Source organism: Euprymna scolopes, chromosome 16 (genome assembly GCF_053919585.1).
Source record: "Euprymna scolopes isolate OS-2025 chromosome 16, ASM5391958v1, whole genome shotgun sequence".
In the NCBI taxonomy this organism is placed as follows: Eukaryota; Metazoa; Mollusca; class Cephalopoda; order Sepiida; family Sepiolidae; genus Euprymna; species Euprymna scolopes.
This window is the reverse complement of record NC_136497.1, coordinates 55,055,271-55,080,941: the sequence shown is the minus strand read 5'-3', so window position 1 is coordinate 55,080,941 and position 25,671 is coordinate 55,055,271. Positions and strand designations below refer to the sequence as shown.

General features: G+C 36.2%; 1 protein-coding gene across 13 annotated transcripts in view; it reads left to right on the top strand.

Annotated features, from left to right (window-relative positions):
* LOC145295967 (dual specificity tyrosine-phosphorylation-regulated kinase 4-like) overlaps positions 1-25,671 on the top strand; it is a 436,432-nt gene that overhangs the window by 397,447 nt on the left and 13,314 nt on the right. For 10 of the 13 annotated variants that reach the window (XM_080141888.1, XM_080141884.1, XM_080141893.1 and 7 more), the window contains 4 exons: positions 50-76; positions 11,828-12,061; positions 14,931-15,060; positions 17,616-17,713. In XM_080141888.1, the coding sequence (XP_079998014.1) occupies positions 50-76; positions 11,828-12,061; positions 14,931-15,060; positions 17,616-17,713 (489 nt within the window). The remainder of the gene's footprint in view (positions 1-49; positions 77-11,827; positions 12,062-14,930; positions 15,061-17,615; positions 17,714-25,671) is intronic. The other 3 variants (XM_080141891.1, XM_080141886.1, XM_080141883.1) reach the window with 1 other exon arrangement.

The following is a 25,671-nucleotide window of genomic DNA, read 5'->3' as shown; positions in this document are numbered from 1 at the left end:
TATTCGTTCTGGTTTTCTGGCATCTAAATATTGAACATGTTCTTTTCAGGTAGCGATTCTTCTGGTGACAATTCAGGTAAGCACGATTTTTGTGCCATTTTCGGATGGCATGACAGATTGTGCTGCATGTTCGAATCTTTTGAATGCCTGCATGAAACATGATTCGAAAATTCTAACTTATTATATTCTTTAGATCTAACGACAATTTCATTTTTCTTAAAAATAATGACAGGCGTTCCTGGCATGCGCAAGTTGCACGATTCTCCAATCTTTAAAAAATAAAAACAACAAAAGGTTTATTATTAAGGTAGATCCATTCAATCTCAAGCAATGACAATTCTATTCTAAGTTTAAGCGTGTCAAATAAACAAAAAAGCTATTTTATATTTACCAAATAAACAGAAAAAGTTATTTCAAATTTACATGAGAAATAGACGAAAATGCTATTTAAAACTTTCGTTACAAAATGGTAAAAATTTTATTTCAAACTTTTGTCAGAAAAAATTGCAATGAAAACATATGCGTTACAGACAAAATTTTACATTTCAAACTTGCCTTACAATGAGGAAATGCTATTTTCAAGTTGCCTAACAAAAAAGTATATATGTTTAAAACGTACGTGATAATAAGAATTGCAATTTAAAACTTACATAAACAGAATGCTCTTTCAGATTTGCGTGAAAAAATAAGACAAAAATGCTATTTCAAATTCACGTGAGAAAAGACAAAAATGTTATTTCGAATTCGCGTGAGAAAAAGACAAAAATGTTATTTCAAATTTACGTGAGAAACAGACAAACATGCTTTTTACAATTTAAGTGAGAAAAAGACAAAAATGCTCTTTCAAACTTACTTGAGAAAATGTTATTTAAAATTTACGTGAGAAATAAATCAACAGATAGAGCTTTTTATATAAATGCTTGAAATCATCTGAGTCAGCTATTCAATCTGCGGTTTCAGTTATAAAAATGCTATTGCAAACTGAAGTGTGACATATAGACTGATGGTAAGAAACCTGTGTAGAGATTTTTGGACGCATTTAAAATAAAATGGCTCAACTGAATCTGCGCATTTAGCGATATAAATTCTATTTACAACTTAAAAATAACAAACTAACGAGAACACTATTTCTAACTTAAGTGTGACCGACAGACATAATTTCTAATACAGTTATTTGGCCCATGTATAGTAATACGCCTCAATTCTGTACATTTATCGATGAAAATATTGAGACACGATTATAATGGCACGAGTAGAAATGCACACAGGTAAAATAAAAGAGTAAAAATGGCACAAGTGGATGAATAGAAAAATGGCACTAAGCAAGCACAGAGTTTGTTCTCAACTTTTTCTTAAGCGACCGCAATCATTAACCTCAAGATATGACCGCGACCTGATTAGTTGTAGGTATATATGTATTATGATATATTACTTGTTGTTTGCATAAATAAACCCTGTCGTGAATTTTACAAAATAAGAGTTAGAAATTTAGGTTAGGGTAAAAAGGTTAGGCTTTAGACTTGTTTAAGCTTTTAAATGTAGATATAATGTTTTTATTTGGCAAACATTTTAGTTGTGCTTTTATGTATTGTATTGTGAATTTTGATGAAGCTCATTTTGAGATTTCATTTATATTTTACACAATTTATCTACTTGTGCTATTTTGCATGTGTCATTAATACCAAACATCGAAAATACAATTTAGAACAGAAGCATGAAACCCCGACTGGTCGCAAAGCCTGTCGCAGAATTAGGATGACGCATCGAAAAAACCATGTCCAAATTCCTCGCCTTTGAAATGAACCGCTTTTTGTTGTGCGCCTTATGAAAGCATGCGATGATTGGCGCTCAAATTGCAAACGATTATCTGAAAGTGAGCAATTATTTAGCAAATACTTGAGGCTTGTGACTGTGTCTACGTTGAGACCTGGTTTTAGCATGAACGGCTTATGTACATGGCTTGCTAATTCATATGCATACATTTACACTCATAGCTACGAGCTCTCTCTCTCTCTCTCTCTCTCTCTCTCTCTCTCACACACACACACACACACACACGCACATATATATATGAGATAGAGGCGTAGTATATATATATTTGTACACATCCAAAAATGGGTCCATATATATATTTGTTTTTCAAAATCCAAAAAAGTAAGTATTTTCCTTTATATTTTAAATATTTTCCAGATACATCTGCCTTACCTAAAAATGCTATTTTTATATTTGCTGTCTTTAAAAAAAAACGCACCCAATATTTTTGCTGATGAGGAGACTTTGTTTAAAAAACTATGTGATAAAATTATTGTCCAAGACTTATTGTCTATCCCAATAAAAACATCGTTTCCGAAACGATCGTACAATTTACTGATTTGTTTGTTCTTATGAAACCGATTTTTAAATTTTAATTTTAATTTTTAATTATAAATTATCAATCATCTTACTACATATATATATATATATATAAATCAGATTATGTTTTTAACTCTTTTCAAAGTGTTTTTAACATGTTTTATTAACTATTTGCTCTTAAATATGTGTGTGCGTGTGTGTGTGTATCAATTAATATGAAAATCTGTAAATATTTATATACCTTATTTTATTTATTTTTTGGCGCATGAGAATAGAAAATGTTTTTAAAATCAGGATTTTCCGCTGCTTCCCGTGACCCTTTTCCGTGTAATGAAAGACGCATGCAACGTAGATAATATTAGCGAAGAAGAAAAGTATGGTCAATCGGGGTATTTTTTTTAGACATTTTCCTCTGTGTGTGTGTGTGTGTGTGTGTGTAAATACAAAAATTAATGCGAAAAGTGTATACATGTTTATCTTTTTTCCTATTTCTTTCTTTGTTGGTGATGTGTAGGAATACAAGATGCCTTTTCGTCAGTGTAATGAAGGGGAAGTGTGTGCTCGGTAGGGTGGAGCAGGAGAAGAAGGTATAGCTAATGAGAGAATGCAGTTGATGCTTTGAAACTAAAGAAATTCAAGAGTTATCATATATATATATATATATATATATATATGTATATATATAGGTATATATATATATATATATATATATATATATATTCGTTCATGTAGTCACGTCACTATACTCTGTTTAATATTTGAAGCTAGTTATTAGAATGTTGACTCAAATAATTTAATCATCCAAATACTTTGAAAACTCAAGATAAGGAACAGCCTAAAAATTTCAATTCAACTGTATAGTTAGACAGATGATAATAAACTCTACAAATAAACAAAGCGAGGAATGACTTTAGCTAAACCGTCGGTTGACTCAATATAAATATCCATCGATATCTCTTTAATCATAGTATACCTACATAAGTGTATACAAAACTAAGCAAGGTTTCATTCTTACTTTGATTAGGTTTGGATTTGCCTATACAACGTTATAATATACCTTTCACGTCAGTTTTTAATTCAGAATACTACCTTATGCTTTCATGACAACCCCGAACCCGACTTTAGAGCCTCCAAAACCCCGATGAATCTAGCATTTAGCTCATCCGTCATGTTGCAGCTGGATCTGTCTGCCTCATTCCATCACACCCCAGATCAGAAAAACGAGGCAGTTGCCGTCAAGCAAACTAAAAGGTCAAATATCAGGTCAAGTATGGTCGACAAATTGCTTTGACAGTCTTCCAGCTGACTTGGTACGGTGTTGAGTTTTGTTACTAAACGTATGGCCAACTTGCACCTACATCGTTGGTGAAGAATCACTTCAGTGGTTGTTTGAACCTAATCAATTCCTTCTCATTTTCTTGCATTGCCTGTTATAGAAATTCGCCTTTTCTCAATGTGTGTAGAAACGTAAGTGTTCTCACATGCCACCAGCCTAATAGACTTTTCATCTACGCTTTGCTCTATTGTGACGTCATCCACTTGCTGGCTTCATTGTCGCTGATCTTCTGAGCTTCAACGAACAACTCAGTCGTGATAACAGCGGCAGGTCGTCTTTTTTTCTCTTCGACGCCGCCTTGTAGTCGAATCTTGAATTATTTCAGTTCCTTTCTGACCTTTCTGTTGACTTCTAGAAAGTTTGAAACCCCCTAAGTGTCTTTCCGGTGCAGATTCCAAGGAGAATATCGTGTCTTCTTTCTTTTACAAAAAATACAAATAAAAATTAAAGATTATCTATTTTGCAAATAAATGAATTGAACTATGATCACTATTTTCATGAAAATAAGATTGATAGTGAAAGAAAAATTGCATAAAATTATCAGCTGAAAATTGTGAAGAAACCGAAGTTTTCACGTCTCTCTTATCAAACTTACGTCAATATATATCTATATACCGATCTCTCTCTCTCTCTCTCTCTCTCTCTCTCTCTCTCTCTCTCTCTATTTCTTCTATTTTCCGCTGAATGTTTTACGTAAAAATTAAGCCCCACCAAAAGTTTTCTTTTTTTTCAATAAGAAAATAAATTGTTTTACCGTCAAGGGTGTGAGTTCCATTATAAAAAAACGTTGATTTAATTTAAATCAAATAAAATACGCATCAAGTGTGCTGGAAAGTCAAATCACAACGCAATATTAGGAAAATAAATAAATATTTTACTTGCTTGAAATTTATTATTTTAATATATTTCGGAGTCAAGCTCCATCCTCAGCATGTTGTTTTCTTTCTTTTTTTTCTTTTTCTTTCTTGCCATGTTGTAAAGTAAATTGTTTTAGTTAATTCATCAACTTTTTACTTAACTGCTTTATAATTCTGCGTTGGTAAAATTAATAGAAATTCTATTTAAATTCTATTTCGAAAAGAAATAACACGTAAGCAAGAGTAATAGTATATATGGACGCGTTGTTTGAGATGAAGCTATAGCTTGTAAAATATTATGTGAAAATCCGTGGCAGTCGTGTGACGCACTTGTATTGACGAAATGATTTATTAAATCAGCCCGAATAACACTTCTTTTAATTCTTTCTGGTCAATAACCCAAAGTTGATGGACGCCATGTCTTTTTCTTTTCACATCCAATGAAATATTCTGTGATCAGAGGGGGGTATTTGAATGAGCATATTCCTGATAGTAGTTAAATGGTCGAATTAACTTTGTGACTGCACCACTCTCTAAAAAATATGTTTCTTGAGTCGTAGTCAAAGGTTGTGGAAGGTTTTGGAAGGAGTAGATATCGAACTTGTAATAACGCTGGAAATCGTATTCACACTTTTTAATCTCCGAAAAGTCAATCGAGAATCAGAACATTGGAAAAATTTGAAATAAGGAGTTGGAGGCGGATATTTTGGAATTCTAGGAGTCAAAATCAGATTGATTTTAATCCAAAGACTCGTAGTCGGACTTTATACTTTCCGACTCCACAGCTCTGCACAAAAGTAGGTAAAGTGCTAAAGTGTTCTGCTTTTTTTATTTAGAAGTCAAGCACAAAAATGGGGCCTGCTCTTTACTACCAAGACAAGCAAGTCACTGACAAAATCAAGAAGTAAAGCAAAAAGTTTTTTCTACAGATTTCATTCTTTTCAATGTATAAAAATCGTAATTCTGTGTGTGTGTGTGTTTGTGCAGAGTAAAAATTGTTATTATACAAGCCATATTTACAAACATCACGTCATTAAATTTAATGTGACCCCGACCTAGTTTTGTGGGAAATGAAAACTCTTTACTTTATAATAAAGTCCAATGCCAATTTGGATATATATATATATATATATATATATATATATATATATATATACGTATATATATATATATATATATATATATATATATATATATATATATATATATATATATATACGTATATATATATATATATATATATATATATATATATATATATATACGTCTCACTCACTTTAACGAGTAAAAAAGATTGCCTTTTCTATCCTCCGGACGAAACCATTTACAGCGCTGAGGAGAAGCGACAAAGTAAATAGTAAGTCTGTCAAATCGCACTGCTTGAAATAAGTTTCGAAAGAAATCCTCCATTTTAGATATGAAATTAGTGGTTGATGTTTTCTTTAGACTATCAAGAATGATGATAATTGCCTCCTCCCTTGAGGCTTGCATTCACAAATATCCGTGGGCTTAGAACTAATTAAGCTGATGTTGAAGCATTTCTCTTAAAAAATATCCCGGATATCTTAGCACTAAGTGAGACTAACCTACACTCCTCCATTCCCTCTAACCACTTTAACATGCCTGGATATCTCCCACTCTGCCGTAAGGACTCTGACAGACATATGCACGGACTTGGAGTTTACATTCGTAATACCCTTCCCTTGACTAGAGAAACAAACCTAGAAACAGATGATCAAGCCTTTATGTGCTTTAGACTAAGCATGCAACACAATATTAGCTACTATTATTTTCTCTACCGCTCTCCCTCGACTCAGGACTGCACCATAATAAACAAAGTATCTGACAGCATAGACACGGCACTGTCCCTCGACACTAGCGCACAAATACATGTATTTGATGACTTTAATGTCCACCACAAAAACTGGCTTGGATTCTCTACTTACACAGATGCAGCGGGCAGCACAACTCATAGCTTCACTATATCTCAATCCCTATCACAAATTGTTACGTTTCCAACCCGTTTCCCTGACCAGGAAGAACAATACGCATCACTTCTAGATCTGTTTTTGAACACAGTTCCCGATAACTGCATAACGAAGGCCCACAGCCCACTCGGGAACGCTGATCATGCAGTGATAATGGTTGAAATGGCCCTAAACTCTAGAGCCAAAACTGAAGATCCAGTGCTCAAAACAACGAGATATTATGAAAAGGCTGACTGGGAAGCCATCAGGGAACTAATTAGAGATGCCCCATGGAGAAATATTTTTTCTCTCCCTGCTGAACAATGTGCAAACGAGACCACTGACTGGTTCAAAACTGCAATTGAAGCGCATGTTCCCATGCGGAAATTTTATAGTAAGCCCCACTCTCCCCAATGGTTTACGTCGACTTGTGCAACTGCCATTGCTCAAAAGCAGCATGTTTAACCGACATAAGTCCAGTTCAAACAGACTGAAGTATATAGAAGCTAGAAATAACGTTAAGAAAGAAATAGCGACAGCTAAGAGAGAATTTACGGAAACCACTAAAACGCGCATCGAAGCACAAAAACTAGGAACTCGAGACTTCTGGAAAATCTACAACAGTGTAGTAAATAATGGGCAATCAACAATTCCCCCACTAACCAACAATCACGAGGTTGTCTCCTCAGCAACCGACAATGCTAACATGCTTGCCAGTCGGTTTGCCTCAAACTCCACACTGGACCCTTCCAACCACCCCCTACCTGACTTTTCTATGCGGACAGACGCCACGCTAGACGATCTGAAAACCACCCCTGCTCAGGTGCATGCTATCATAAAAAACCTTGACACTTCAAAAGCATGTGGACCCGATCTTATCCCAGCTGTGCTATTAAAAAAGTGCTCAGCCGAAGTAGCTCCAGTTCTCTCCAAACTCTACAACAAATGCCTTAATGAAGCTTGCTTTCCGGGCTGTTGGAAAACTGCTTCTGTTGTACCAGTATTCAAGAATTCTGGCGAAAGGACTGACCCATCAAATTATCGCCCCATTAGCCTCCTCCCACTTTTGCTAAAATATTTGAGACCATAATTAACCATGCTCTAGTCCATCATCTTACAGATGCTAAACTTCTGACTGACAAACAATATGGATTTAGACAAGCCCGTTCCACAGCAGACATCCTAACTGTGATCTCTGAACGTATATACCATTCACTGGACAAAGCGGGGGAGGGCAGAGCGGTAGCTCTAGATATATCTAAGGCTTTTGACAGGGTATGGCATGAGGGTCTCCTCAGGAAAATCAGATCATACGGTATCACTGGTAGAATACTTAACATAATTAAATCCTTCTTAGATAAGAGAAAAATCTTGTTGTTCTTGACGGTCGTACATCTAAACAATATCATATAAATGCGGGGGTGCCCCAGGGTTCTATCCTTGGACCTCTATTTTTCCTGATATTCATAAATGACCTCCCCGACAAAATTGCCTCTGAGATGGGTATATATGCTGATGACACTACACTCTATGGCAGGCACGACAGGAAGACGAATGAACACATTTCTAAAGAAATGGCAGAAACACTAGAGGAAGACCTCCAATCTGTGGTGGAATGGGGACAAACGTGGTTGGTCGCGTTCAATGCTGCCAAGACTAAACTAGTTTCATTCAATAATTACAAGAAACCCTCTCTACATCCTATAGCAATGGCCAACGATTCTTTATCTGAGAGTACATCTTTCAAACTCCTTGGCCTAACGTTCACAGGAAACATGAGTTGGAACAATTACATTGAAGGCATTGCCAGGGCCGCTGCAAGAAAGATGGGCTCTCTCTACCGTGCTAGAAAACTACTAACACCCGAAAGTATCCTGCACCTCTATAAGGCCACCATTCGCCCATGTATGGAGTATTGCTGCCACATCTGGGCTGGTGCATCTGCTACTAGTCTCTCGCTCCTTGACAAGGTTCAAAAGAGAGTCGCAAACCTGATAGGCCCTGAACTGGCATCTAAGCTTCAGCCTCTGTCCCATCGACGAAATGTTGCATCCCTCTGCCTTTTCTACAAGTATTTTAGTGGTGAATGCTCTGACGAACTGCAATCACTTGTGCCCCCACGACGTGAGCACCCTCGACAAACCCGACAGGCTGCCAAATCCCACCCCACACTGTAGAGATCCCTAGACGTAAAAGATCTTTTTACTCCAATAGTTTCTTCCCCAGAACCGCTAGACTCTGGAATTCCATTCCAGGTCCCTGCTTCCCCAACAGTACTGACGTGCAGAAGTTCAAGTGTAACGTGAACCGACATCTTGCTGCCCAAATCCCTACATAGTACCCCAGTAGTTGTTGCCCCTGATAGTAGCTCCCTACACCAAAGTGGCAATTTGCCTTGTTTGGGGTGAAAATGTAATAAAAAAAAAAAAAAAAAAAAATGGAAATTTAAAGTTTAATATGAATATAAGTGCGAAAACTGGCGAAGCATAATGTTTCCGTCAGTTTTAATGGAGGTTGTACACTAATTAATTTACTTGGAATGATCTGGAAGTAAAGTGGTGCATCAGGGAAAGAATCTGAAAAATATTACATTTTTTTTAAAATTTTTACTGATAGCTGTTTAAAAAATAACAATGAAATTAAGCCATTTCTTTTCTTTCTTTTTTCTTTCTATTATATTCAACCCGTTGTTACAGAGAGAGGGAAAGAGAGAGAGAGAGAGAGAGAGAGAGAGAGAGAGAGAGAGAGTATACAAATGGAAAAGCCAGAAAGAATTATGGTTATTAATCATTAATTCCACACATTCACAAAAAGGGGACGAATCACCTAACTTTAAAACACAACAAAGGAAAAGAAAGGAAAACTCCGCCAAACCTTTATCTGAATAAAGCCATACAATTCTTTGAATATTGGAGGATGGGTTTCCTTGTTGCTTCAGCTGCTTGAAGACTTAGGTGATATCAGTCAAGCATCCGTTCTTGACAATCAGCCCGAAAGGTATTGAGCCAGGAACTGGCCCACTACCTGTTAAACTGAGGTGCACCGGCTGGTTATTATCTAGGAGGTCCACCCTCCCAAGCCTTTCCACCCCGCTTTCGGGTGAGACGTTTATTGCTTGAGGCGCCTCTAACGAGGAATGCCGATGGAGACGCCCAGGCAATTTTTGCTAGGCCAGAGTATCCCTTCTTTAGGGTCGCTGGTTTGACACCCACTTTTTGACCTTGTGTCACATCTTGCTGTGGTGGGCAGCAAGTAAATATTTACCATTGACTAATGGAAGCATTAACCCGTGGACGCGAATAACAATCAATATGATTGATAAACTAAACATCACGTCTATACATGAAAACACCCGATAATATGAATTCCATGCCTCTTAGCCCGATGTGTCCTTACAGGGATGAAACACGGAAAATTCCGTGTAGCTTAATTGCCACATATATTTTCATAAAGTATATATAATTAAATATTAATTAATTTATAGACAAGCATGTTTGGTCATCTGAAGATTCATCAGTATATATTCAGACACTTTGCCTACTTATCAACGGGCTCGAACTTACAACTCTAGGACTTGTAAGAGAGACACTGAGATAGTCGTTGGGAGAGATAAGAAAGGGTAAAAATCTTTCAGACAAACATATTACACCTTTTGTTAACTCTTCCCGAGGCAATGCCAAGTAGCCTTGCTTCCGTATAACAATGAAATATTTTCAGTCAGATGCTTCTGCAAGACGAACAATCATAAGTAGCTTCCATTATGGAACGCTCCAAATGACAGTTAAAAGAAAAGACTCGGGAGGGAGAGGGAGGAGGCGTGATCACGATGCAACAACGTCACGAACGTAAAGCTTTAACATTTGAAGATGACTTGTCTGTTATTGTGTAAAATGCGCACGCCACTTCTGTTGTTGCTCGCAATTTTAATTCCCCCTTTGACTTCCGAATTATGTATTTCCTATTGTTGCATGTGACGAATCGGCACGATTCATTTTTAAAACTACATCCTTACATTTATATCATGTTGAAATACTGGTTGTTGCCGGTGCAGCAAAGTTAAACAATATTAAGCTGCATGTCATTTTTTTTTTAGTCTCCTTGATCTTTGTTTTTTGTTTTTTTTTTTGTTTTTTTTTTGCTTTTTTTTTTTTGCTTTTTTTTTTTTGCAGGACACCATCCACTTTTCAAACCCCCATTCCTATTTCTTTTTATCACTTTTTATCACACTTAGATTGGCCTGCTTGTTTTCAGTTCTGGACAAACCGGAAAACGGTGGGTAGACAAACCGGAAAACGGTGGGTAGTCTATTATTTAGCAAAGATTTGAAAGGGTATTATTAAGTATTTTTTGTTGTTGTTGTTGTTGTTGTTTTTGTTGCCTGTCTCCTATTTCCAATTAATTTGCATGTGTATATATTAGTGATGGGACGATTCCAACATTTTTCGCGATTCCAATAAAATTACCGATTCCGATCCTTCATTAACTATAAAGTTGGTATTTGTTTCCGATTACCATAAAAACACATGTTTCATGTGCATATATTTAAACGTAAAAAAGTACACTTCTGGAAAAGATCTATAGTGTTTAGTTTTACTGGTAGAGTAAAATCAATACAATAAATATTTACTATTTTATTATAACAACAAGCAAAGGAAGAGTTTGTTTTAAACAAAATCAAATAAAAACAATTAAAGAAATTGTTTTTGGTATCGGAAATTAGACACAAATTTTTCCATTACCGATGCCCAAAAGGTTCTGATTTTTCTGACTAATCGTCTCAACACTAGTATACATACATACATACATATATATATATATATATATATATATATATATATATATATATATATATATATATATATATATATATAACTTCTTATAGCAGATCAATAATGCAAAATGTAGTACCTGCATTTAGTCTTTTATTTCCTCAGGTAATGAAGGAGAAATCTTTCTAGATTGAGGCAATCGTTTTTATTTTTGTTCCAATCCAGAGTGCCCTTCTTCAGGAAGTTGGATTCCCCTACCTTAAAAAAACCTACATTGTGTCTAAATTTGCCCTTGTGTAAGTAAATAGGATCGGTTCTTAACAAATGTCAGCTTGTTAATGTTTAACGCAAACATTAAAATGAAAATAAATCTGACCACGTGTCTATTTCAAAAAATTGCACAAGGCAGATAACTCTTTATCTTTTATCTGCGCTTCTATAGATATATTTGCATGCGCCATTTTTTTGTTTTCTGTTATCCTTACACTCATAAACTTCCGGTCTTTAATCATCATCATTGGTTATCTTTTTTATGTTCATTTGCAGTATACACATATATACAGAGTCGTTTCTACCGCTCACCGGAAGTTATTCTCGGCGTCCCATACACGACGCAAATCGATATGTGGAGTTTAGGATGTATCTTAGCCGAACTGTACACGGGTTATCCACTCTTCCCGGGCGAAAATGAAACGGAACAGTTAGCCTGCATTATGGAAATATTTGGCGTACCACCCGAAAATTTGCTCAACAAAGCGTCTCGAAAACGACAATTTTTTGGTATGTATTACATAACTTTGTTTTGAAACCCCATTCGCATCTTTGCCAGAGTTCAGTTGAACATATTTAACTTTTTTATTCAATATTTTATTTATTTAGTTTACTTTTGTTCATTCGAAACAAGGTATCTTTCAATAATATTAATAGGTTTCGATGACAATAAAAATTTTGGAAGAATGGCACATTTGTTGATCCTCAGTTGATCCCGGGCAACATCGGGTCTCCCTGCTAATACATAATAAAGTTCTATCTATATTCATAAATTAGTAGCTTTCGTGTGTGTGAGTATGTACGTGTGTGTGTGTGTGTGTGTGTGTGTGTGTGTGTGTGTGTGTGTGTGCATGTGTGTGTTTGTTGCAATTCTTCTACAACGCACACCACTAGACCGATCATGACCAAACCTGACATGATGATGGATGAGGGGGAACTCAAAGCATGTGTAACAGAGTGCGCATGAGCACGGTGGAAAATATCAGCACCAGAGAATGATTGCCAATATGTGAAGAGATTATCAGCAGCAGCAGTTGAAAAACTACATATGCAAAATAGGAAGTGCGCGCGAGAAAAAGGAAAAAAGAGAAAAAATGCAACACGTGCTCGGGCAGAAAATCAACTTCAAAGGAAATGTACGTGTAAATAGCGGAAACCTGAAAGGACCAATTGTGACCGACATACGGCCGACGGAAAATGAACATGTGACACAAGGTGCTTGTTTAAGAGGTGCCGAAAGTAACAGTAATAAAAAATATTTGTGAAAAGAAAAAAAGAAAAATATGCCAACCCGTATAGTTTATTTATTTGTTTTATTTGTTTGCCCATTTGCGACTAAACGGCTACGTTACACGCTTCTGAAGAAGCTTCTCTTTGACTTCAGTCATTGAACCATTGGTTCACATCCATGAAGTAGATGGTGGTATAACACTATGGATAAGTCACTAGAGTGACCGCCCAACGGTTACAAGGAAGTCTTTATTTATAAGAGTGAAGGCATACCTGGAATTGGGTGTGGCTTTCTCTGGGCTGCTTCTCCATTCTGAGGATGACTTCTTGAAGTTGGGTTCTGGCTGGAAAGGTGGCAGACTTCGTCTGGATGTTTAAGCAGATCAAACAACACGCAACACAGATTGTAATACACACACACACACACACACACACACACACACACACACACATATATATATATATATATATATATATATATATATATATATAAGAATCTTGGCTATTTATTTTACTAAAAGATTACAATATATTACAATTAAAAAAATTAATGACAAAGAAACATTCACCGTACTTAACCACTCTTTACTGGCTTTACTAGTGCTGGGGAAGAGACAAAATTTGTACGTGCTTACTCCATGCTGGTCGGCAGAAAAAAAAGAGAGCGAACAATGACGACTGCATTGTTGTCCCTTCCCCGTATCCTTCTGCGAGTGACGAGATCACTTCCCGACTATGGGGGGGGGTGACAACGCGGTGGCACATGCAACAAATACTGCCCAGTGGTCATCACTGATAGCTCTTTGTGCTCTCTACTCATTTGGCAAATTCACATATATTATCTACAGAGGCAATGTCAACGACGAGATGCAATTTGTTAACGTTGGAAGACGGTGATCAAGCGACAGGTCTCATTCATTGTAGGTCTAATTTATTGGAATCCGTTGATTTTTTTCCTCGAATACGACAGAGGAATAGCACAGAAAGAAGACACTACATTTTAGTGTGTGTGTGTGTGTGTGTGTGTGTGTGTGTGTGTGTGTTTGACTCTCTACTTGGAATTAGCAAGTTTTCGCAGTTCGTTGTTCCGAGAGTTGATTTTCAACTTTATCTTTTTTTTTATGTGTTCCTTGAATATGAGGGTGGGGTCAAAAGTAGGTTAGGTTGGTGCGGTTCTAAAGTGTTATCCCAGTCACGTGATTTTAAGGAGGTCGATTAGCGAACTTGCGCTTTTACAGGGTTTACATACAAGTGATTGCGTAGTAGAGGAGTAGAAGGTACTCCCTTGGGATTTTACATGGAGTTTGTCAGCGTAAATGTTCTTGTTCATTATCATTGGTTTAGATGTTGTACACTAATGGCGCAAGCACACTACTTTGATGTAAACAATTCTTTTGTCGGTGCCAACGAATTTGTTTCTTGTTTAAAATAACATAAAATGCGCCTGTTTATCAAGATGGTTCCAAGGCCTGTGAATGCAAGATCTCCTGTCATCTCTTGGATTTTTTTACAGGATAAAGCAGTGTTTCAGCATCATATGCGACAGAAAGACTAACAAAGACGGCTGTTAACAATCCTTTCTTAAACCCAATTTCCATATACTGCAGGAGATCTAGGAATCGGCTTCATGTGGAGTTATTGGAGAATAAATTTTATCCGTACTGGGACGAGTGTTCTTATAGCTTATTTATAACGTACATCTATATGCGAGTCTTAACTTTAAAAGTATTTCCGTCGCTCAATGCTAAAATAAAGAATATCTATTGTAATTAATTTTTGACATCTAGGGGAAATGCAGATCAGTATTTATTGCATGATACGGGAAGTGACGGTGGTCAAGTAGTTTAGGACACGAACTGGCGACCTAGGTGTTCCAAATTCGAACCCATTTCGTTCCACGAAAATAACTTTCACTTAGAATATTGGCAACATTCATGTGGTCCCTCCCGTAAATATCCGATATCTTTCTAGAAAGAATTCTGACTAGAAAAATACCGAAGAAATCAATGCCCACAATAGAATCTTCGGATTCATACGATAATGATGATGATAATGATGATGATTGCATGATGCTATTGTTATATATTGTAAATTGATAAGAATCTGTTATTTATTAATTCTAAACACCAATTTCTTTTTGCATAACCAGATTCCAATGGTAATGCTCGAACCATGACAAACAGCAAAGGGAAGAAAAAACGAATCAATGGCAAAGAATTACATCAAGTTGTCAAGACTGGAGATTACCATTTCTTGAGCTTCCTCAAAAGATGTTTACAGTAAGAAATCGTGATTTTTTTATTCGCTATTTTGAGTCGGTCTGTCACCAGTGGCATGAAGAAGTCTGGTGATGCACGAGATAAACTCATTGATTGTATGCCTCTAAGAATCAAGTATAAGTCCTAGTATTGAAAAATAATATGAAAAATGGAGGTGATTTGAATATGATTGAATGCCTTTGTAAAATAGAAAGACAGTCACATATTTCTGACTTTTTTTAGATGAGGATTGATTATTCATATTATTTAGATTCTTCGGACTATCGTTCGCACCTTTAGCGTTATTTTTACAACGTTTTGGTCGATGTAATCTACGACTTTCTTCGAGTGTATCTTGTAGAACTCTTTCTGTTGCATTCGAGAATCTACACGGAATTTCGAACGAAACGCTTCATTTAATCTACATGGATAACATGCTCCCGTTTCGTCAGACATGATTGCGGACAAGGACCCTTGACATAGTGGATAAGGTACTTGGTAAAACTCAGTTGTAAGATAGGCTATTCTGGAGTCGAATGTTTAATCCTTGGTGCGGGCGATACTAAATTTAATTACTTAGAACTTCTACCCAGTCATGGGTGACGGAACGAGAGCATGCTACCCACGTGGATTAAATAAAGGGTTCCGTTCGAAATTATTCCAGAGTTCGAGAGAAAGATTCCCGAGTTCGACAAAAAATATACCTGAAGAAGTTCGGAAGTTATATCGACCGAAACGTTGTAGAAACTATATGCAGTATAAGAAAGGTAGTCGGAAGAATCCAAAAAATACGAAAAACAGTCTCATTTTAACATGTAAAACAATTTTAATGAGTTTTCTTTATTAATGTGTAAATAATAAAAGAATGAGATTAAAGGTACGTGAATATGTTTATGATTATGGACAAAGACAAAAGGTTAGAAAGTCTACGCGATGTTAAATAAATGTCCCGTCAGTAGGGAAGCGAGAAAAGTCCATACATGAAAGGGGGGATGAATGTCCTGTCTGTAAACAAGGGGAGAGACATGTTTTTACGTCTACATGTGTTAAGGTCCTGTCGGTGGGGCATTAGAATACGCCGACTGCCCCCCTGCAGAGGGTAAAAGTCCCTCAATGGGGGTCCTGGATATGACCTTAAACTATATCCAGTGGTGAGGCCCCAGCTTGTGGGCTTTGGAGAGTGTGGAGCTACCCTTTAATTACCATTGCTCTCAGGTCCACTCTGACCCGGAGCGGTAGTACCTGTTAGGGTCCCAACTATGGGTTAAATAGAAACCGACGTGAAAACAACAAATATATTCTATTAAAAAATTTTTTCTTCAAAATCTTTGGATTCGGCATTAAATAACCCGAAAAGGGTTGATATGCCGTAAAACAAAAACAACCAACCAACAACCAACATGTGTTAAAGTAAGGTCGTGCTTACGTGTGTATGTAAGCATGAGCGTGTTGCATTAATTAGTCCATGTGTATGCAGCGGTAACGGTGTTGATAATTCGGGTTTCTTGTCGAAATCGCGCCCATGTTTCAAAGGACCCGGAGAGTTCTGGTTGCGTCTCAAGAGAGAAGTTTGAGACTTTGTCCGTGCAACATGACAGAATCTCTTGATCAAGAAAAAGGGAGTAAGCAGTGCATTAACTCTTTTATAATCTTTTGTCGGATACTCAGCTCACCTCAGCTTTTGATTCGAAACGTCAGAAAGGAAGCTAAATGATTGCAATATACAGCGCCAGGCATAGAAATAAAGCATATATTAAAAATCGTTAAACGGAAGATGTCGTCGCTGCTGTTGTCGTTGTAATCGTTTGTAGTCATTGTTACAAATATTCCTCCACTGGATTGATTTTCCGTATCAAAGTAAAAGAAGAAAGGTTTCTTTTTCTTTTAAAGTTTGTTCAGCGATAATTGTTTCAGAATTTGCATTTTGTCGGTTGACGAAATATGAGCATTAACGATTTTAACTATGTCCGTCCGTGACAGTAGTTTTGCAAAACCGTATTGTTGAAGTGACTGTATTCGATCTTTCTTGCTAGAAATGCTGCAAACAATTTCTTTAAATATGAACTTGTATAAATAAATATAAATATGAACTAGTATAAATGAATACATATATGAACTAGTATCAATAAATATAAATATGAACTAGTATGAATAAATATATATATGAACAATAGAATTTGAAGTCGTTAAGTGGACGCTCTTCATTGCTTGACCTTGGTGACGAATTGATTTTTTGGCGAAAATCACGCTTACCTTTCTAATTTTCGAGGTCATGGGTGGCAATTAAATACCGAAATTACACACACATATTCACAAACCCACAAAGGTCGAAAACGCTCAATGTCTCTGATATCATGTCAGATTATTTTTTATTATTCCTATGTTTATTGATGAAGCATTCTCATTTACAATAATTTTGTTTTTAATTTTGTGAATGTTAGAATCACATATTAAAATCAAGTTAGATTCTTCTTACGGAATATGTATAAGAGGCTTCAAAGAAAATTTGTTGTTACTTAAATGGTTTCTACAGTCTTATAAACATTTTAATTTGGTTTACTTAATTGCTTTTATAGCTGGGATCCAGATAAGAGAATGACCCCTGATGAAGCGATGCGCCACGAATGGATCAAAGAAGCGACGACAAACAAAGCCCGGATGAATAAAATCCATGGTGAGTTTCACTATTCTTCAGCAGTTATGTTCTTAATGAGAAAAAAAAAAAAAAAAAAAAAAGAAAGTATTTTGACCTTCAACAACCGAAGTTAAACTGTCATTGAAATCTCTCGCTATCCGGCCTTTGATTTTTGATCAAAGTGTAGTATAATTTGTATTCATTAACAGAAGAAATCCTTTTCGATTTGAGCGTTTTAAAAATTTAGTTGACGAAAGAATTTGAAGATAAAAATATATATATATATTATCGACTAAATAATTTGAAAACAGTTTGGAGAAACAACATCGGAAGGAATTCAGAAAAAGGAATCGATAAGTGATTTACTGCATTTCGATTTTTTTGTGTCGAAAATTTGTATTATACAGATGACCCGGATTACTGTTCTCATCTTGGATATTCCTACCACCTTTCAGCCGATATAACCTCCGACCTTCTTTAGGTGCGTCTTATTAAATTCGGGAATCTTTGTTGAACTAAAGGCCGTTATGGCTGACATAACGAGAACTAGCTACTGTAGGGGTAAATAAAGTATTCAGTTCAAAATTCCATACAGAGCAACCACATATATATATATATATATATATATATATATATATATATATATATATATATGAACGTGTCTGTGTGTCTGTCTGTCCGTGTGTCTGGGTACATTTTCCTTCGCAATAACTCTGTTAATTTGTAGTCTACAGACTCGAAATTTGATATACAGGGTACTGAGATTTGGGAAAATCGATGTGATCGGATTTCGGCCAGAAATTTGGCTGTTAAGAGGTCAAAGTTCAACGATGTGACCTTTAAGAACCCTACCAAACTCCTTTTTTTTACACAGTGATCACCACTTATCAAGGCCCGGAAGCCACTCAGGGATAAGGGTTATTGCAAGTACATTAAGTTAGTGAGGAGATTTGCTGAAGTGTTTACTTAAGGGGCGGTTCATTAGGAATTTGTTAACATTGGATTTGAAGACATCCAAGTTGTAGTCCGGAGGGAAGCAGGCAGACGGAACAGAGTTCCACAGGCGTGCAGTTCTAAGAAAGAAGCTTTGTTCATGGAATCCGCGTTTTGATTTAGGCACAGATATAGAGTGGGGGAAATTTTTCACAGTGGATTCAGCTAGACGGGTGTTTTTCGTGAAAGATTAGCGAGAGGGGACCAGAGATTGGAGTTCAGACGAGCATCTGCCATGGAAATAACGATAAAACAAGGACAGGCTCGCAACGTCTCTTCTGTGGGAGAGAGGTTGCAGGGTAGAGAAAAGGGCATCCCCCACTAAGCCACGAAGTCTATTTTGTACTCTGTCAAGGCAGGATAGGCTGTTTTTAGCAGCTCCTGCCCAGATATGGCAACAGTATTCCATCCTTGGACGTACTTGGCTTTTATATAGATAGAGAATTGCATCAGTAGTGAGATATCTTCTGGAGCGGTAGAAGGATCCCACCATCTTTCCAGCGACCTTGGCAACAGACTTGATGTACGTGTTCCATTTCAGATCAGGAGTAAAGGTCAAACCCAGAAGCTTGTCAAAACACGGAGCCTCACCCAGACGAGAGCCATCCATCACAATTGATGCCAGCTGGGGATCAGAGCGTTGATGATGTAAGGATAGGAGTTTGGTTTTGGATGCATTAAAGGTAACCAGCCAAATCTTCCCCCACTGAACCACGCGCTCGAGATCAGAGGAGAGAGAATCAGAGAGAACTTTGTCATTTACAGCCTTTGATGTGTTGCCGTAGATGGTTGTGTCATCAGCATAGATGTCAACGAATGATTTAAGTATGTGTTTAGGGAGGTCATTGATGTAGATCAGGAAGAGAGTTGGGCCCAGGATTGACCCCTGGGGGACTCCAGCATTTATATTGCAGGCCTCCGATTTTTGTCCATCGACCACTACTCTTATGAGCCTATCGGAGAGAAATGATTTAATGATTGAGAAAACATTTCCCGTTATACCGTAGCTGGAAATCTTGTGAAGTAGACCCTTATGCCATACCTTGTCAAAGGCCTTTGATATGTCAAGAGCAATTGCCCTAGAAAGGAAGCCTTTGTCAAGAGATTCACTTATCCTGTGGGATATAACCGTCAGCACATCTGCGGTAGATCTTGCAGAGCGGAAACCATATTGTGTGTCACTAAGAAGGTTATTCCTGCTGAGGTGGTTGACTATTTCTCTATTTAATATGGATTCTAGCAACTTACTCATAACACACAGGAGACTTATAGGTCTGTATTGAGAGGGAGATGACTTATCACCTGAATTCTTAAATATAGGGCAAACTGAAGAGGTCTTCCAGGGAGTCGGAAAGCACTTCTCCTTAAGGCAGCGCTTAAATAGTTTCGTAAGTATGGGAGCAAGTTCTGGTTGAAGCTTTTTAAACACTATAATTGGGATGCCATCAGGGTCAGTTGCTTTACTGGAATCTAGGTTCTTTATTAGTTTGGCGACCTCCTGCACGGATATTTGTATGTTACCTAGCTTGTTCTGTGCTATAGGAGGAAATATGGGGAGTTGATGGCCTTCGTCGCATAGGGTAGAATTAACTGCAAAGTTCTTTGCAAATAGTTTGGCCTTGTCTGACGCTGACGAGATGACCTCTGGTCCATGATAATGGTTGGTATAGAACGCACACTTCTGTTCAGGATTTTATTTGTTATTTGCCAAAACTGGTGGGATCTAAGCCGCTGATCAGCTACCTTGGATTTAACAGACTGGGCATATAGCTCTCTTGCATTTTTGATTACTCTTTTACAGTGGTTGCTGGCAGACCTGAAAGCAGCTTTAGTTTCAGTGCATCTATTACGTTGGTAGCTATGGAAAAAGTGATTTCTGTGCGCGATAGCAGCAGCACATTCTGGGGAGAACCATGGCTTGCTGTTTGGTTTTTGTTGAAATTTTTTAGATGGTATGAATTGGTCTATGCCTACAATTAACCATTGGGTCAGATCTGATACTATAGAGAACACATCCTTTTTAAACATGGAGTGCAGAGGTAAATCAGATATGAATGTACGGAAGCTATCCCAGTCAGCCATAGAGTATCGGTATACAGTACGGTGGAGGGGTACGTCTGGGGGCTTCTTACATTTCGTTTTTATCTTAACTGGTACGACGGAGTGGTCGGAGGATCCTAGAGGAGAATGAACAGAACATGAACATAGCTCAGGGGAAGTTGAGAGAAAAAGGTCTAAGAGGCTTGCATATTGACCGGGTGTATCGGGCACACGGGTGGGTTGGCGAACAATCTGAGTGAGGTCATAAGTAATGGCAAAATCATGACAAAACCTTCCCTCGTCATCTGTCTTATTTGAATGGGTCAGCCATTCCACGTTATGGACGTTGAAATCACCACATATGTGGATGTTAGCCGAGGGATGTGAAGACAGTATGTGGTCAATTTTCTCAGATAAATTCTCCGACAAATTGGGGTCCAAACACTTGAAATTTTATATATAAGCTCATTTGACATGGATCTAACTTAATAACTCGATTTGAGCCCAAAACAATAAATTTTAAGGGGTCATAATAGGGGTCAAAATTTTTAAAAATTGACCGTTTTTTTTTTTTTTTTTTTTTTTTTTGCTCAGCATACACCTCCAAACACCCGGTCAACACCGGGCTGAAATGCTAGTATATCTATAAAAGTGAACGTGTCTGTGTGTGTGTACATTTCCCTACTCAATAACTCTGTCAATTTAAAGTCTACAGACACGAAATTTGATATAGAGGGTACTTAGATTTGGAAAAATCGATGTGATCGGTTTTAGGTCAAAAATTTGGCTGTTAAGGGATCAAAGTTCAACGATTTGACCTTTGAGAACTCTACCAAAGTCTTCCGCTAATTTTTGGTATAAACAATTAAAATTTTAGATATAGGTTCCTTGGACATGGATCTAAATTAATAACTTTATTTGAGCTAAAAACAAAAAATGTTCGGGGTCATAATAGGGGTCAAGGAAAAAAAAAAAAAACTAACGGTGTTTTTTTTTTTTTTTTTTGCTCAACATACACCTCCAAACACTCCGGCAACGCCGGGTTGAAATGCTAGTCTATATATCTATAAAAGTGAACGTGTCTGTGTGTCTGTCTGTGTGTCTGTCTGTGTGTCTGTGTGTCCGTCTGTCTGTGTACATTTCCCTACGCAATAACTCTGTCAATTTTTAGTCTATAGACTCGAAATTTGAAATACCGGGTACTGAGATTTGGGAAAATCGATGTGACGGGTGTCAGCCAGAAATTTGGCTGTTAAGGGGTCAAATTTCAACGATTTGACCTTTAAGAACTCTACTAAACTCCTCCGACAATTTTGGGTCTAGACACTTGAAATTTTAGATATAGGTTCCTTGAACATGGATCTAATTTAATAAAGTGATTTGAGCCCGAAACAATAAATTTTAAGGGGTCATAATAGGGGTCAAAGTTTAAAAAAATTAACCATTTTTTTTGTTTTTTTTGCTTTTTTTGCACAGCATACAGCTCCAAACACCCGAGCAACGCCGGGCACCCCTGCTAGTATATCTATAAAAGTGAACGCGTCTGTGTGTCTGTGTGTCTGTGTGCATTTCCCTACGCAATAACTCTGTCAATTTTTAGTCTGCAGACTCGAAATTTGATATACAAGGTACTGAGATTTGGGAAAATCGACGTGATCGGTTTTCGGCCAGAAATTTGGCTGTTAAAGGGTCAATGTTCAACGATTTGACCTTTGAGAACTCTACCAAACTCCTCCGACAATTTTGGCTCTATGCACTTGAAATTTTAGATATAGGTTCCTTGGATATGGATCAAACTTAATAACTAGATTTGAGCCCAGAACAATAAATGCTAATGGTCATAATAGGGGTCAAGTTAAAAAAATAAACCTTTTTTTGTTTTCTCAGCATACACCACAAAACACCCGCGCAACGCCGGACTTAAATACTAGTATATATATATAATTAAATGCTAGTATATATATATATATATATATATATATATATATATATATATATATATATATATATATGTGTGTGTGTGTGTGTGTGTGTGTGTGTGTGTGTGTGTGTGTTATTTGTTTTTGTTTTTGCGATACGTCTTGAATGAATTAAATTATTTACGAAAGCGCATTTTTATCTAAATGCGAGTTGGGAATAATTTTCCCTTTAACCAATTTGGTACCCCCACATGGGGAGCGACATATATATATATATATATATATATATATATATATATATATATATTATGAATATAATAGTATATATAATAATATATATAATATATATATATATTATGAATATAATAGTATATATAATAATATATATAGTAATATATATAATAATATATATATATATATATATATATATATATATATATATATATATATATATATATATATATATATATATGTATATATATATGCTGAAATCACTTCGAAAATTGTTTTCTTACTCAACTCTTGAAAACTTTCTGAAAACAGCTTTTTCTATTAACAGAGTATGGAAATTCTTTTAAAATTTTAAAAGTTTTCAAATATTTGAAAACTAGTAATTCTTTTCTGTTACTTTGCTAGTTATTTCCTCTATAAAGAAAAGTCTATTGTTTTTTAAACACTGTGGATAAAGAAAAAAAACTTATAGGTTCCTTGGACATGAATCTAACTTAATAACTGTATTTGAGCCCAAAACAATAAATGTTAAGGGGCCATAATAGGGGTCAAAGTTAAAAATAATTTACCCCCTTTTTTTTTTTTTTGCTCAGCATACACCTCCAAGCACCCGAGCGATGCCGGGCACCCATGCTAGTATATATATAAATTGTGTATTTTACTATTACCCGTACGTAATTTTGTCCACTGATTAAAGTCAAATTTTAGTTAATTTTAGTTAATATTATATTCTTAAACTTATTTAAAAACTACCTTTATTAAAACCTAGCAACTTCAAATAGTTGAAATGACGTATGAAACGAGTAGCAATATTTAAAAATGTTTAACGTAAATATAATTTATCTTGTGGCGCTAACTCTGGAGTTCTAGTATTTCAATTGTAAACGTTTTTCTGGAACTGTACCAGTTTGTTTTATCGACGTCTAATGACATCATATACGGTGTTGTCAGATGTTTAAAAAAAAATTTTTTTTTTTTGCTCCAGCTTTCTGTTAATTTGTTTTTTCGTTTTTTTTTTTTTGTTTTTTTTTGTCACCAGAAAATGATTCAACAGAAGAACCGAAAGTACTCGTAATATTTATAGAATATTCAGTTTTTTTTTAAATTTTGACATATTAGGAAACTCGAAAAATGAGAAAAGGTATAAAAGGTATATAATCAAGCGTGAGAATTTTGTTTTGTTTTACAATGTTTGCTTCACCGATCTCGTGAGTCGATGCGTAGAACTGCCGCCTGTCAAGTTCTAGGTTCAATCCTCGGCTTGGTAGAGATGCTAGTCTAGGGGCACTGATGAGTTGTGATACAACGAAACAGTACTGTATGCTGATGACTACAATTCGTTTCTAATCGTTGAGCACTTTCAGTTGAATTAAAGTCGGTCAATTTAGCTCTTATGCATAGATCAACGTATAACGATTAGATCACTGTCTGACTGACGTAAATGGATATTTAAAATGAAAATGCTTAAATTCAACGTTATTTCACGCGGTTAATGGTAGCCGAATGGATTAGGTCTTCGCTAATCGAGCCAAAGGTGTCTCGTGTTGCGGGGTTCAAATCGTTCGACTGGTGTTAATCGTGACACCCTGCACTGAAGATTCCCGAAAGGAGTAAACACTAGTGTCTGTAGGTATTTAATTATTATAGTAAAAAAAAATTATATATATATATATATATTGTTTATAATTATCATCCACTCACACGTGTTTCATCGTCTACGACTCATCAGAGTGGCTGAATCTAGCAAGATTCGAAATCAGGACCCCGTGGAAAGAAGCCTAAACCGCTACCACTGGCCTATCTCACGCGACTGCTGGATATCGCGATTTTTTTTTATGTACATGTCATTTCTTTGTTTTTGTTCGTGATACTTTTGAATGAATTTAATTATTTATATGTAAGTGCGTTTTTACCTAAATGCGAGTTAGGAATAATTTTCCCTTTTACCAATTTGGTACCCCCAATTGGGGATCGGCATATATATTGTTTTTAAAATATAATTATCCACTGACACACACACACACACACACACACACACACACACACACACACACATATATATATATATATATATATATATATATATATATATATATATATATAAACAGGCACGTCATTTAAAAATTGTAGATGTACTATATATTAAGAAAGGAGCGAACCATGATAAAATAATATTTAACTTCGACACAAACGCATTCAATTTCTCCCACGATTAAATTTTAAAACGAAATAATAAAAAAGACAAATATATAAGTGCATAAAAACAATAATTTCTTCCGCAATTTATCAATAAAACTAAATACAACAACAACAAAAATAATAAAAAATAATAAATATACAATTACATAAATAAATAAACAACATATATAATTATATTTTTTAATTCGATGTCCACGCTCCCACTGAAACTATCAAGCAAAATAACAAAAACACCTTAAACAACACCAACATAGGGGAAAAGGCAAACAATTTCTGAAGACGATCGCGAAAATCGAAATGAATTAAGATGTCTGGCAAAAGAGCTGTCGGATCCGTACTCCATGAATTATCACCGAAGACTCGGAAACTTGCTCGCCTGGTCGAGATAGCGATTCAGAAAAAAAAAAAAGTTTATTCGTCTTACGCGCACGCGTACGACACACATATGAAATGTTTTTCAAATAATCTAACAGTTTGGCGTTTTGAGCATTATACAGATTGCAGGATAATTCCAGAATCAGCAAGTTTAATAGAACACGGTTGGGAGTTTATTTGTCTTTTTCATCACTACAATATGTCGAGCTGATAATCTCCAATCTTGCCAAGATGTCACCT